A 13633-nucleotide genomic window follows, 5' to 3' on the forward strand; every position below is an offset into this window, starting at 1 on the left:
TCCCACGCCGATAGCACAACATTTGTGCTATCAAAATTGTTAGTTCAGGTCACGATGGGTCAAGCACAGCATAACAGCTTTTTGCCAAAAATCTCTGCTGTTTTTTTATTTAATTTGGTTTCCTTGAGTTAATAATGGTGTAAAACTGCATAGATTTAAAGCATAAAACACAACTTTAGAAACCTTTATTTTCTTCTCCAGTGATATGGAGACATTTTTTTATATTAAAGCCACAGGTTCATTTTCACAGCCTGAGAATATTCTTTTTCTGTGTGCCCGATTATGACCTTCAGTGCCAGCCAGCTGTCTGAAAGAGAGCTATAGGGCTCAACTTTGAAACATCTGGAGCAGTCTGGCCACAACATCTGTCTATCTTGTACTGAGCACAGATCTGGCATTGAAAAAAAGGTTTGATGCCAACTGGTGCGTAGTTGACTAAACAGCAGAGGAGATTGTTGCTAATGTTGAACTAACATGGTGTAATTGTCTATTTACGATGCTTTTTTAATAGGTTAAAGCACAGTTTCACACACTGGGGTTCAAGCCATTGTGCACTGAAGTGTAATTGAGACTAATAACTAAAAATACTCAAACAGACAAGATCTCAGTTTGTGCACCCGACTATCATGTCAAGATATTACCAATGACTTTACAGTAGAACAGTGTTTAAGACACACTTAACCAAAGCAGGGAGGACAAAAACACATTCTAAAGATTACAAATAACTATAAAATTATGTAAATACGTAAACCAGATGTTGACCTGCAAATTTAGTACAATAAGTGTTTTTCTGATTTGGCCGCACACAATGTCTACGCAAGACGTGCAGGGTAAGCCCAGCATCATCTTCCATCTTTGTGTATACTGGATGCATTCAGGAACTGTATTGAGCGTGGGTCATCTGTGTTTCTTTTAAGCACTTAATATACAGTCACTGTGGGTATGTGAGTAAAATATACACTTCAGGTCTTGTTTATGGGCCAGCATGAGTGAAGCTCGAAGTCAGCAGAAAAATATTAGCAAGGTTGTGAGTACAACACATTCACTCAGTCACCATAGACATATATACATAGACGCCACACTGGCTACTTCAGACACGTCCACCATATTGGTCCGGGCAAGACCAGGCTGTAATCAAACAGAAGTCAACAGGGGATGCCGCAGTTTTCTCGATAAAAAGCAGTATAACATTTATAATTCCCAATTGATTTCAATGTGATACATTTCTACTTTAGACTTTATTATCTATGTGTAGTATAATATATCATATTTTATACAATATAAATATGTCGTTTTATCTTCAGTTTCTTAGAATCTTGAATTATTAAAATATGATCTCTATTGACGCTAAAGAGGGGAGTGTGTATCAATGTTAGGCTTACTTGTACTGAAATACTTACGTGGTGGAAAAGAGTATCATGGGGAATTGGAAAGACGATCACTAATTTCATATAATTAATTTGTTTTAAATTCCTTGGTTAATACTTGTGGAGACATCCCGATACAATTTAATGTAGCTTGCCTGAAATGTGCAGAAAGTTTTACACATTGTGGAAATGGCTTTTTTCAAGTATCCATCACTTTATCTTTTTTGTGCTCCATGTCAGAATACAGCTCATTAACTTTATAATACTGAAGACATATCAAAATCATGTTTGACCATAACTGGGGAAAACGGAACAAAATGAACTACAAATTGCATAGTCAGACATTGGCAGTCAGTCTGATTTCTATATTCTTAAAGCAGTGAAAGGATTCAGATATACTCCAAAGTTGTATGATCCTGACTGTCTGACCTGCCTGTCAAAGTTCTCCAGCTTTAAATGCTCACTGCAGAGCAGGAAGGTCTTGCTGGCGGAAACACCTTCTGCTCTTGGGTGAAAACGTTAGCTCGCCAGGTAGCTGGGCTCGATAGCATCAGATTCCTCACAAATAAGTGGCTCAACTAAAACGTGTAACTTATCATAAAAACACGTTTCTGAGAAAAACGACCGTATACATGAAAATCTCTGTTATGGGCAAATTAGTTCACATGATTTCCTGTTAAGGAAAAATTGCAATGCTGTCATAGTTGCAAACCTCCTGTAAGCAGAGCCCATACAAAACACAGAGAAAGAGAGAAAGTCCCCGTAGCACCACGGCACATGCGGCCGTGTAGCAAAATAATATTTTGAATTAGTTCTGGATTTCTGGCAGCAATTTGTGGCAGAGGTGGACAGTCTAACCTGAAACAAAGACCTCTGCAAAAATCAGAGGAGCACTATACACAGGTACACAAGCAGAGGTGTAGCATCATGCGAATGTGTCTGATGAGTAATGCTATTAACAGCTAAGAGTAACTAACCTTATGGAGATGAGATGCATAAGGATGTGACAGACTCAACTAAGCTGCCACCGATGGATCACATTGTGTGTCCGTTCAAGCGGCTCACACGCAACAAAAATACTCCAAAACGATGCAAGCTGGGTGAAATTAATAATGAATTTCACTACACTATGCAAGTGTTTCTTATGGTATGGTATTGACAAATTTTTGTGATGCTGATAAATGACTAAAAGTACAACTTACAAATCAAATCATAATTGCTTTTGGCATAGGCATCATTGTCAAAACAATGTCCAGACATGTGCTGGAAGCCAGCGCCTCCATCTCGCAAAAATTCCTCGAATAATCTCCCTTTTGTCTATCTTAAACACTTCCCTACGCAGTGTCTTCCTCTTTTTTCCTATCTCCATACTCGATTTCAGCCGACGCCTTGATGAGAAACTTCCTCTTTCATTCAGGTTCCTCTCTGCCTCTCATTCTCCATGTTTCTGGCTGTGTTTCCCTGTGAATGAGTGTACGTCTCTGACATCATTCATCCTCTTACCTCTCACTCACCGTGCCGCTCTTTTGATCATTTCAAAGCCAGGAGTGGAGCCAGGAGGCTCCAATCCCCTCAACGCGGCACGGTGCTTTGCTAAGTCAATAGCGGCTAATGAGGGCCTCGATAAGCAAAAATCACAATACAAATTGAATAAATTGAGATAAGGATTCTTGTTGCATCGGAAAGCCATGCTATGGTAATGACTGACATGATGAAGCAATATTGTTTGCCTGTGAAAAAGCTTTTGAGGGTTTTTGTCCTTCCCGCTGATTGTAGGTACAGCAGGAAGGGAGACAGGGTTGTGTTGTGAAATTCCTTTTAGCAAGCAGAGATTTTGAATTTCTTTTCTTCTTTTCTATTTCACTATTTTTTTCATTGCAAATATGTTCAATGATAACCATTATGGATAAGTACTATTTTTAAACCACAGGTGTCAAACTGCAATAAAATATTTGATGAATTGGCTGGGCCAGGTGTTGTGCTGGTGGGGTGGAATTCCTCTGTGATTCATCATAACAACTTTTGTCTGACAGTTGACAGGCAGCAGTCTACCATGTTAGCGGCAACATAGAGAGAGCGTCACCTTTAACCAATGCGTAATGTTGTTTTATAGAAAAATTTTAACGTAACTCCATTAAATTTGAGAGGAAGTTAAAAAAAAAAGCCTGTCATCTGAGCCAATTATTGCACGCTGGGCCTTCTCCAGCTCCCATTTGTATTTCACAGTCCCTTTAAAAACATTATTTAGCTGTTAAAGAGGCAAATTACCATGATAGTGGCAACTTAAATTAATATTTTGGTGGTATTTTTTAGGCCAGGACCTGCACCTTGCCCTTTTCAGGCAGTCAGACTTTCTGTCTGAAACACAAGCTTGTTTAACTGTTCAGTCATTGAAGGTAACCACTTCACATGCAAATTACCTAGATCAACTTTTTTTTATTGCAACTGTGCCAGAGGCTCTTCCCAGACACTCAACAAGTTTCACAATAGCCTTGGCTTCTTGATCTCATGTGCAAAACATAAAAAGGAGTCATGCTCGAGGTATAGATTAAAAAACCTTTTATGTTCTCTGAGACTGCAACAGATAGGAAGTATTTAAAAGTCTTAGTTAATTTATGAAAATGTTATAAGAACGTTTTGGTTTTTTTTTGCTCACTTGAACTCAGGGTGCGATTCGAAGGAGCAGGAGTTTCATTTGGTTAAACAATGTTTCTTATCTAGTCGTTTTTTTCTATTCATCGACTCACTCCTGTATAGATGTCTTGGCCTGCTGGTCACACCCTCAGGATTAGAGCCATATGTGCTCCCTCAGAGTGAAAACACTTAGCCTTATCATTTTGACATTGTTCCTGCTGCTGTTCTGAAATGCTTTTGCTAAAGGTGTTTCACTTGAGATATTAGTACTGAAGAGGCACTTCTTTCGTTTGCTTTGCTGCTCTTTACTCTGATGCAGTTGCTCTAAATTACATGAAAGTTTTCACAACAATATGAAAAAATAACTTTAGTTGGACAAAGTCTTTCCATTAGGTTTGGTTAAAGCAAGTAAGATAATTTTGTTTGAGGTAAAAGTCGTACCTTAGAGCAACAAAGGCAAATGGTGGTTGCTATGTGTGAAAATGTTTTGAGGAATACATTTAAAAAAAAGTTACATTCTGGGTGCAAACTTTGCATAACTGGAGAAGTGATTCCAGGTGAAACTGAAGCATATCTTACACACAAACAGACACACACACACACCAACCTCCACACCCTTACTTTTCTCCACTCCATTGTCAAAAAGTCTGTTTCTGGGTTTGATCCCAACATGTGATTCTTATGTAGTGGGAAGCTATATTAGTCACTCCTTTTATTCAATATTATTTTAATGGTTAGTTCATCCAGAAAAAAAAAAGATTCATCACAAGTTGTACCTAACCACGCACAAAAGTTTTGGCTTGTTGTACTTTCATCTTACCTGTAGTTGCAACGGGCTGAGTCCAGACGCCGCTGCAGCTGCCATTGTAGAGGGAATGAACTGCATTGGGTAGTTCTCACCTGTTGAACAACCAAAACAACACATGTTGTAGAGAGAGGTGGGTACTTCACAATAACTAACCTGCTCTTTACCTTCAACCGGTCTTTCTGTCTCTTTCTCTCTGTCTCGCTCTTTGTCTCATTCCTTGTTCCTCTCATGTTTGTATTCATGCCAAATGAAACATGAAGGGTCACGAACGTTTTATTCAAAGGTTAATAATTCTTGCTGTCGGTACACACGGGTGCTTGAGATCAGGGTGAGCACAGTTCAAGTCCAAAGCTTTCTCATTGGGATGCACTCACAAATTCATATACGAGTACTGTGTATAACCCCTACTGTTTGTCCTTAAAAGGCTTTCCATGTCTGAGCCTTTGTTGAAAACAGACCAAAGTCAGAGAAGAGTGTACAATAATGGTTTTTAAATCCCTTTCTTCATTTATGCCTCTCTTTGCAGCCTCATGGGAGTGTGTGCTCATGCAGTAGGAATAAACACGGATAATTCTGTATGAAGTACGGAGGGTCAGTACTGCACCATCTCAGCCGAGCACCTGAAGGAATGTATGGAAGAAAAGAATGTGTGAAGGACGAGGAGAAAGCAGGTGGTGCAGAGAAGCCCGCAATACGAACTGTGTATAACTGGAGAAGTGATTCCAGGTGTGTGTGTTTCTGTCTGTAGGTGTGGCCTCAAGAGTTTAGATGAGCCTCTTTGTGCAAACTGAATTGCTGAAACACACATACCTTCTTATCAGTGCAGTTTTGGGAATGCATGTGATTTGTCTGTCTGCATGGTCCTCGTGTACATTGTTGGATCGGTTTGTACCAGAAGTACATGCTTGAGAGTGACTGTGTATATGTGAGAAAGTGTGAAATTCCATCTTGCAGATGTGCTGTGCAACTGACATACTTTCAGCATGCCATGAAAGAGACATTCCAGTTCTCACTGTGTCCAATGTATTGATCGTGAAGTGAACAAACAGGGCTTGTAAATCTCTCTGCTCATTTCCAGAACATTCCTCACCTGACACACCTCATTAACATAAACTGGGATCCTAATGTGTGTGTTTGTGTGTGCAGAGAGAGTGTGTTTACCTGGCTTGTAGGACATGCCTGGTGGGAAGAGGAAGCCTTGCTGTGCAGCAGCGGCAGCAGCGAGAGACCGCTGGTCATGAGGAAACACTGGGATCATCAGAGGAGGCATATGACCCTGGACCTGAGAGACACAAATGGAGAGAGAGAGAGGGAGAAAGGAGTGAGAGATGGGTTAAGGTAACTAAAGCACACAGCCTATTTCACAAATGCTGCGTACATACTGTGCATACAGACATATATACACAATGGAAATAGTCCAGCAACCACAAAGTTCAGAGACTAAAACAGAAAGATGAAAATGAGAAAAGAAAGGATGAGGGACAGAGAGGGACACAAAAAGAAGGGGACAACGTAAAGAACAAGCCTAACCTGTAAAAAGGTACTAAAACATATGAAATGATCACCAGTTTGCACAGTTACAGACCAGAAACACAACTAAAGACATTCATTATTGATAGACAAGTGTTGAAATGTGTGTGTTGAAACGAGATGCCTTTAAAACAACAGAGAGGCTAAGAGCTGCCTTTCAAGTGGGCTTGAAAGACTCTTTAAAACTGTTGGTTTGACTGAGTGAAGACGCTGAGGGCTCCATCTGAAGAGAGCATATAGTATCAAAGATGACCCTGCGGGAATCTATTAGGGCTGGTTGTGCTAAATCACCGGACTGTCTAACTCTCTTTCCTTCCATCTCTGTCCTTTTCTCTCTTTTTATACATTTTTTTCTGTCTTGTAAAATTGTTTGTGTCTCTTTCCCTCATGTCCAGCTTTTCTTGTCTTTTAATCTGCAAGTTCTTCTTACTTTCTGCACTTATTTTTCCTTTCTTCACACTTGTTAAGCACTTTTCTAAAAGTTGAGGAGATTTTGCAGATTTGCAGAAGATTTGCAGATTCTTCAAAGCAACGCCTTAAAGTAATAAAATGCAAATTTAGGAAGGCTTCAGTTATTTGAATTGAGGATCGGTTACATTGTTTACATCTGCACGCTTTGGAAAAACAGGCTCATCATTGTTTGGATTACTTGTTGACCTTAGCTTCCATCATCAGTGAAATTTTGGACCGGATTTGGTTCAAAGAGATATGGAAGAAGCTTATTACAACCTAATATTATGTTGTATTGGTAATTGACATATTTTTACACCTTAGTGACAGCACCTTAAACAAGAGCAAAGGACAAAGTTAGGGTGTGTTGTAAGTCCACATAGAGAGGAGGTGGCGGTAGACGTATGGGTCAGCAATATTTTAACATCAGAGATTACGGTTTCTCTTATTTTAACCCAAGACCATAATCTTTCCTCAAATCTAACCAAGCTGTTTCAACCTGACCCAAGCATTTTTAAAAGGTGACCTGTGGCTTATCTGCTGCCACCAGTACTCTTCTATTGAACCATGCTTTGAACCATGTCAGTGCAACAGAGGTAGAACTCCGCCCCTCGTGAAACACACAGAGATCAGAGGACAGTAACTAGTGCAACCTGCAACGTGCCTGCAAACAGCAGAGACTCTCTCACTGAGCTAAAACGAAACGAGTGCTCATACATTAAGTAAATAACATAAATACAATACTTTTGGCTGGACCACAACAGCTGAGCCAGAGCTATGAAGTTATAAATAGAGTGTCTGTCAATGAGTGAATGAGAAATCAAAATGACACCGCAGTTAGCCTGAATGGAGCGTCTTCCCAAATTAAAAGCCTTCCAGGTTTCACACAGGGGCTAGTCGTATACTCAGTTTTCCCTGAGATATGTTTGATTGAGGGGGTAAGGGGGTTCCAATTGAAGGGGAAACACTGGATTTTCTTAGATACATCTTATATTAGAAAACTTTATTTGCCACACAGGAGTAGCCTGTCCTGTGCTATGCATTTAGTGTAAATTGTATCCTGTTTCTCAATTTCTTTACTGATGCTATTTTAATTATATTTATTATAATTTTTTTCCAACTAAAAACAACTGCAATGCTTATATATATATATATGTATATATATATATATACATATATATATTATCACACTTCCTCATTTGAGAATAGATCCTGTTCCTCCACTGAATGTTTATTTTTACATTTATTTGGACAGTTTCTCTTCATTTTATCTCTTGCTGTTCAGTTTTCTTCTTCTCTTTTCTTTCTTCCTTTATGCTTCCCAATCTATTCGTCATTTAAATGAGTTAAGATTGAAGTTTGATTATTTTTGTGTTATTCACCATAGTAGTCTTGGCCTTATTAAAAATATACGTTGCTTTATTTACAGTTGTAGTATTTCCGTTTCTACTTCTTTTTTACCCTCATTTCCATTTCACATTTTCTCCTCAACCTTTTTCCTTTTTTTGTTGGTTTCTTTATTATTATTTTTTTTTGTAACTGTTTCTCTTTGAGATAAATGCTTATGGGCATGTCCTTCCTTCTCTTTCCATTTCCCGCCTTCGTTCAATGCCATGTACCTCCATTCATCTCCTTTACTACCAATTCATTAACAACGCTGCCCACCAACCACCATCCCCCAAACAAACACACACATACACACACACTGACCTCCTGGGACAGTTCATCATTAAAGCTCAAATTTACACAATCAGCACGATGTGTGATTACAGTATTTCTCTGCATTTTTATTGCAGCGTTATGTTGCTGAATTAGTTGGATAAGATGACCATCCCCTGGGATGTTCATAGTGAGTGCAAGGGAGGGTTGAAGGGTTTGTGGTAGGGAGGTTCAAAGAGCATGACTAAATAGAGAGCGAGACAGATTAACAGGAACCTTGTTGACTCGTTTGTGTTCGTTGAAGGGCTGAAATAATTAATTGATCAATAAAAACATTAACAGAAAGTCAATTGACCACAACTTTGATAATTGATTATTCGTGTGAAGCATTTAGCATGCTGGTTTAAGCTTCTTAAATGTAAAAATGTGTTGGTTGAAACTGGTTTCATTATTAAGTAAGCACTTTTTTTTATATATATATTTCTTAGATCTTAATGAATAGAATAGAATTAGGTTGTGACTACAAAATGTAGGCAGTCAAACAAAATTGCTCAACAGAAAAGAGATGTGTGGGAATGTAGCGTCTCGTTTCATATGTCTACTTTTGTGCGGACTAATCAGTTTTCAACTTTGAGAGTAAAGAGTCAGGACAGATTTTTTTTGGAACATGTTGGTTAGTCTTCTTTTCATCAGCAGGGCTGTTTAGCTTAAGACTTGACTTTAAGGTCAAGGTTAGAATTATATTGTGTGTGTGTGTGTGTGTGTGTGTGTGTGTGTGTGTGTGTGTGTGTGTGTGTGTGTGTGTGTGTGTGTGTGTGTGTCTATTTGTGTGTATGTGCACATCTCTGCCACAACACGGCATCAGACATCTTTATCATACACTCTTAGCTTTGTTTAGTATGCATGGAGTTACATGTGTCCATCACCTGACCAGCTCTTCCAAAGTTGTTTAGGTCACACTCTTAGGAAGCCAGATATCCTGGGAGGCACTCATCACACACACAGAGACACACACACACACTGGAAGTTCAGTGTACTTTTGAGGCACTCCCATACACACACATACACACACACAGACAAGAGGTCTGACGTCTTGTGACACGGAGAAAAGAGAATGAAGAGAGAAGAAAAATGAGTCTGTGAGTTCGAATGGCTAAAAAAGAAGAAGAAGAGAGAAGTGGGGGGGTAGAGGTTATAGAGTGGGACAAAATGCTCCCATTCATTGTATTCCTCTGGGAACACTGGGACTGACTGGGGCTGCTTCACTAGCGCAAACACACAAAGATCTCCTTTTACGGACGGGGAGGGGGGGGGGGACGGGGGGGGGGGGCTGGATGAATAGACTGGGGAAGGTAGTGCTGCAGGGGCCCCCTCTGCTCAGCCCTTAAGAAAACACAAGGTCCCCTTCCTCTAACTGCCCACCAGACACATCAGCATACACACATAAGCAACAAGGAACATGTGTACACGCGCAGACACACACTCAGAATTAATGGTCCTCTTGTGTAAGGGCAGCAGGGTGAGGGGGCAATGAGTACATATGCGGTGTGTCTGTGTGTTGATGTGTAGAAGAGAAAGAAAGAAATGTAGTCGTTTGGTTGTGGACTTGGCAGGTATGCACACGTGTGGAACTGAATGAGTGCGTCAGTTGATATTGTCAATCACTTCAAATATGCAAATCTATACAGGTAAACTATGTAGCTGATTTAAAAAAAACAAAAACGAAATAACCACCTGAAAGAAAGTCGCTAAAAAAATAATTAAGATTCAATCCTATAAATGAAGTTCCAGTTGCAAAAGTCTCAAGGATGGTTATGGTCCGAGCTACATGACTGAAAGGTTATCTCTGGAGCCACCACCACAAAACATCAAAGTGAAATAAACTTGGCACCAATATGGTTGACAAAATCTTAAAGATGTTGACAACATTTTGGATATTCTAATTAGTGTTCCCCATCATTGCAAGAATACTTTAAATCAGCTGCAGTTAGGCTTCATTATTCTTTATTCATAGTCAGTGGTAAAAGAAGAAGAAACAAGTTTTGTAAATTGGGTTTCAATCTGAAGTGACTTTTATTTTACATCATCTCTCTTCCATCCACTCTGTCACACTTCATTGTTATCTTATAAAGAAGAAGAAAATGAAGAAGAAGAAGAAGAAAAAGAAAACTGAATGTTTCTGTTCCAGTGTTTAGCACCTGTCCGGCATTGACCTGTTATGGGTTAAATCTGTAAACGACCAAAATAGTTTTTGTAAGGCATACTCCACTTAGCAATATGATGATATATAATATTCATAACTGCTCAATCAAACGGTTCAGTATAATGTAAGTACTACCAGCATAACTGAAAGTTACCAAACTGTTAAGCTTTGGAAAATTTGCAGCTGGTTTTAGCCACTTTTTCACCCCTTCTAATTGATTATTTTTCTTCCACAGCATTCACATAGACAATATACCTGGGCATTGTTGTTCTCATATAAAACTTTTGTAAGTATAAAAGTTTGATCAAGGCAAACATGCCACCTTTTACTTGAAACAGCAGTGAGATGAAGTAATGTTAAGTAGTGACTGTAGCAGCAACTTGAAAAGCAAATGCTATATTCATTGATGAGTTACAGAGAATTAGATGGAAAGTAGTACTTCATTCAGTTTTCTAAGCTTCTCAGTAGAGCCTGTAGCATGCGCAACTGATATTCCCATCAGCAGAGCCAGCTGACTTCCTGATTGCTCCATGCTCACATAAATGGAATCAAATACAATGATCATGTAGTCTTAAGACTCACTTCACTGCATTTGTAACTCTCAGAAAAGTTTATATTCAGTTTTACCGCTTCTCCTTTTCCAATGATTTTGTGCAGTAGAAATTATTGTTGGGCCACTGTGTACCAAGTCATGAATGCAAAAGTTGTACTTTTGGCCATAATGTAAAAAATTGGCTCACAACTCAGTGCTGTATTTTTTTTAAAATTTCCAGTTTTGTGTCTCACCGCCCCCTAGTGGTTAGAATTAGCGTACTGCACAAGTAAGAGCACAATATATTTGTATCTACACATAATTATCACAGTTTTTTATGTTTTTTGTTTTTTTTCGACTATCCTACTACAACGATGTGAGCACACTAAAAACACATTTTAATTGCAGGACATAGCATTACTGTATGCTGCTTATGCGGCTAGCTAACACACAGGTTAATAGAGTGGAGGGAGGGCCATCGTAAAGTCAAGAGTAAGGCATTTTCTATAGCTGGTGAGTCCAATCGACGTTATGGCTTTCCATGGCTTTCCGAGTCATTGTGTCTGAAGCTGTATGTGCTGACATAGGAGCTGCCTGTCTATCTAATAGCTATTTGCCTGCTCCATTAGTTCTGATGCATGTGTGTGAGTGTGTGGATTATTGTGTTTGTGTGCCTGTTTGTCTTTAGACAGGTTTAGGACCCCGACTATTCAGAACATCACCTCATATCAGCATTTTATTGACAAGAGAAATGCTTCCGGCTCCGATTCAGATGACACAAGGACATTAAACTGAGAAAGATGAGGCCTATTATGACTCTCAAATTAACAGCCACACATAAAACTTAATTGTCACAAACTGACAGTTCTGTTTTGAAAACTTGTATTAGGAATGTCAGTCAAAACTATATCTTAGCATTAATTAATCACAATATAATGATGTTTCTACAGGGGACATCATACTGACGTTATGGAACTGGACACAACAGGCTGAAACTAAAAAGTAAAAACAATAAGAAAGCAACACAAGAACTCAAAGAGGAGCAGCGAAGGCGAAGGAGGAGACACAAGAGTTATAAATGAAGAACAGAGAGAGGGAGGAGGAGGAGGAGGAGTGCGGCTTTGCAGTCATTAATTAGCCCGTTAGCTAGAGCCCGGGCGGTGTGGTTAGGGCCTGTGCCTTTGTGGGCCCGAAGGAAATGGGCCACATATGAGAGCCATTATAGGGACTGACTTAACAAAGACACATGCCTGTCAGCCACCAGGCTGGGCTGGGCTGCTCTGCCTACGGCACACAAAGGGCCCGCCACCACTGTGTGTGTGTGTATGTGTGAGCATGTGTGAGCCTATATGAGTGTTTTTCTACATGTGTACTTGTATGCATGCATGCTTTCTGAACAAGTGTGTGTGTGTGTGTGTGTGTGTGTGTGTGTGCATGTGTGTGTGTGTGTGTGTGTGTGTGTGTGTGTGTGTGTGTGTTTCAGGGAAAACACAAACTGTCCACGTGCATGATAACACATTAATGTCAACTGTCAACTTTTGAAGTTAATATCAGATGCCCATGGTTTACTATCATGTAATATGTGTGCACTTGTGTGCATTAATATATACGCTTTATCTATTGATATCGGTTGTGTAGTGCATTTCTTCACACTGTTGTGTGCGTGCGTGCCTGTACGTGTGTGTAACCATATCTATCAGAATGGGGCCTTCGGAAGCGTTTCTTTAACCCGTGGACATCCCCCGCTGGCTCTCCACACCATTTAAAACCACATGACAGGAAACCTGGGTCACTTTGAACTCTGCTCCCCCACCACACGAGCTGACAAACACACTGACACCATCCAGGGACAGAAGCGAAAGAAGGTACCACAAGATGCAGAAATGGAAAAAATGAGCTGAAAGAAGCTCCCGCTGGGTTTTCTTTGTCTCCATTCATAAATCGGATACAGATAAGACAGTTTTTCGCAAGTCAATGCCGTTCTAGAAAAATGCGAATTAATCACTGAGGATTGGTTTAATGATGATGCAATAGACAGCATGCTTGAAAACTGGTCATTGGGAAGTTACAGCTATTCAACTTTTCTAGCAAAAAACCTTCGGTTGGTTTCTTGTTATTTACATCTGGACAACATTTGGTGCTTCAAATTAAGAAATGAACAACAACTGGCACTTCTAAAGAGTGGTTCTACCACACTGAGGCCTATTCTTTTCAGCTGAAACAGTAGCATTTGGTCAGCTCCTCAGAGTATTGGTCTGAGAGGAGCTCAGGTCTGGATTTGATAAGTGGAAACAGACCGGTGCAGTGCTGCCTGTGTGTTTAAGGCCAACACACATCCGACACAGCGTAAACAGCCCTTACCCCAGTGACTAAACCCTGGAGCTTAGCCATAATAATTCTAAAACCCTGTACAGTAGATATACCATATGCTGCTTCCTAATCCGGGTTTG

The 13633-nt window shown here is 39.8% G+C and overlaps 1 protein-coding gene across 2 annotated transcripts in view; it reads right to left on the reverse strand.

Annotated features, from left to right (window-relative positions):
- The window catches only part of LOC138206200 (transcription factor SOX-6-like), a 115871-nt gene that overhangs the window by 24698 nt on the left and 77540 nt on the right, over positions 1–13633 (reverse strand). For both annotated transcript variants that reach the window (XM_069162758.1, XM_069162757.1), the window contains 2 exons: positions 5971–6091; positions 4822–4901 (listed from right to left, as the gene is read on the reverse strand). In XM_069162758.1, coding sequence (XP_069018859.1) covers positions 4822–4901; positions 5971–6091 — 201 coding nt within the window. The remainder of the gene's footprint in view (positions 1–4821; positions 4902–5970; positions 6092–13633) is intronic.

The sequence above is a fragment of the Embiotoca jacksoni genome, unplaced genomic scaffold (assembly GCF_022577435.1).
Source record: "Embiotoca jacksoni isolate LCO1_2020_lvr unplaced genomic scaffold, fEmbJac1.0.p SCAF_3, whole genome shotgun sequence".
Taxonomy (NCBI): Eukaryota; Metazoa; Chordata; class Actinopteri; family Embiotocidae; genus Embiotoca; species Embiotoca jacksoni.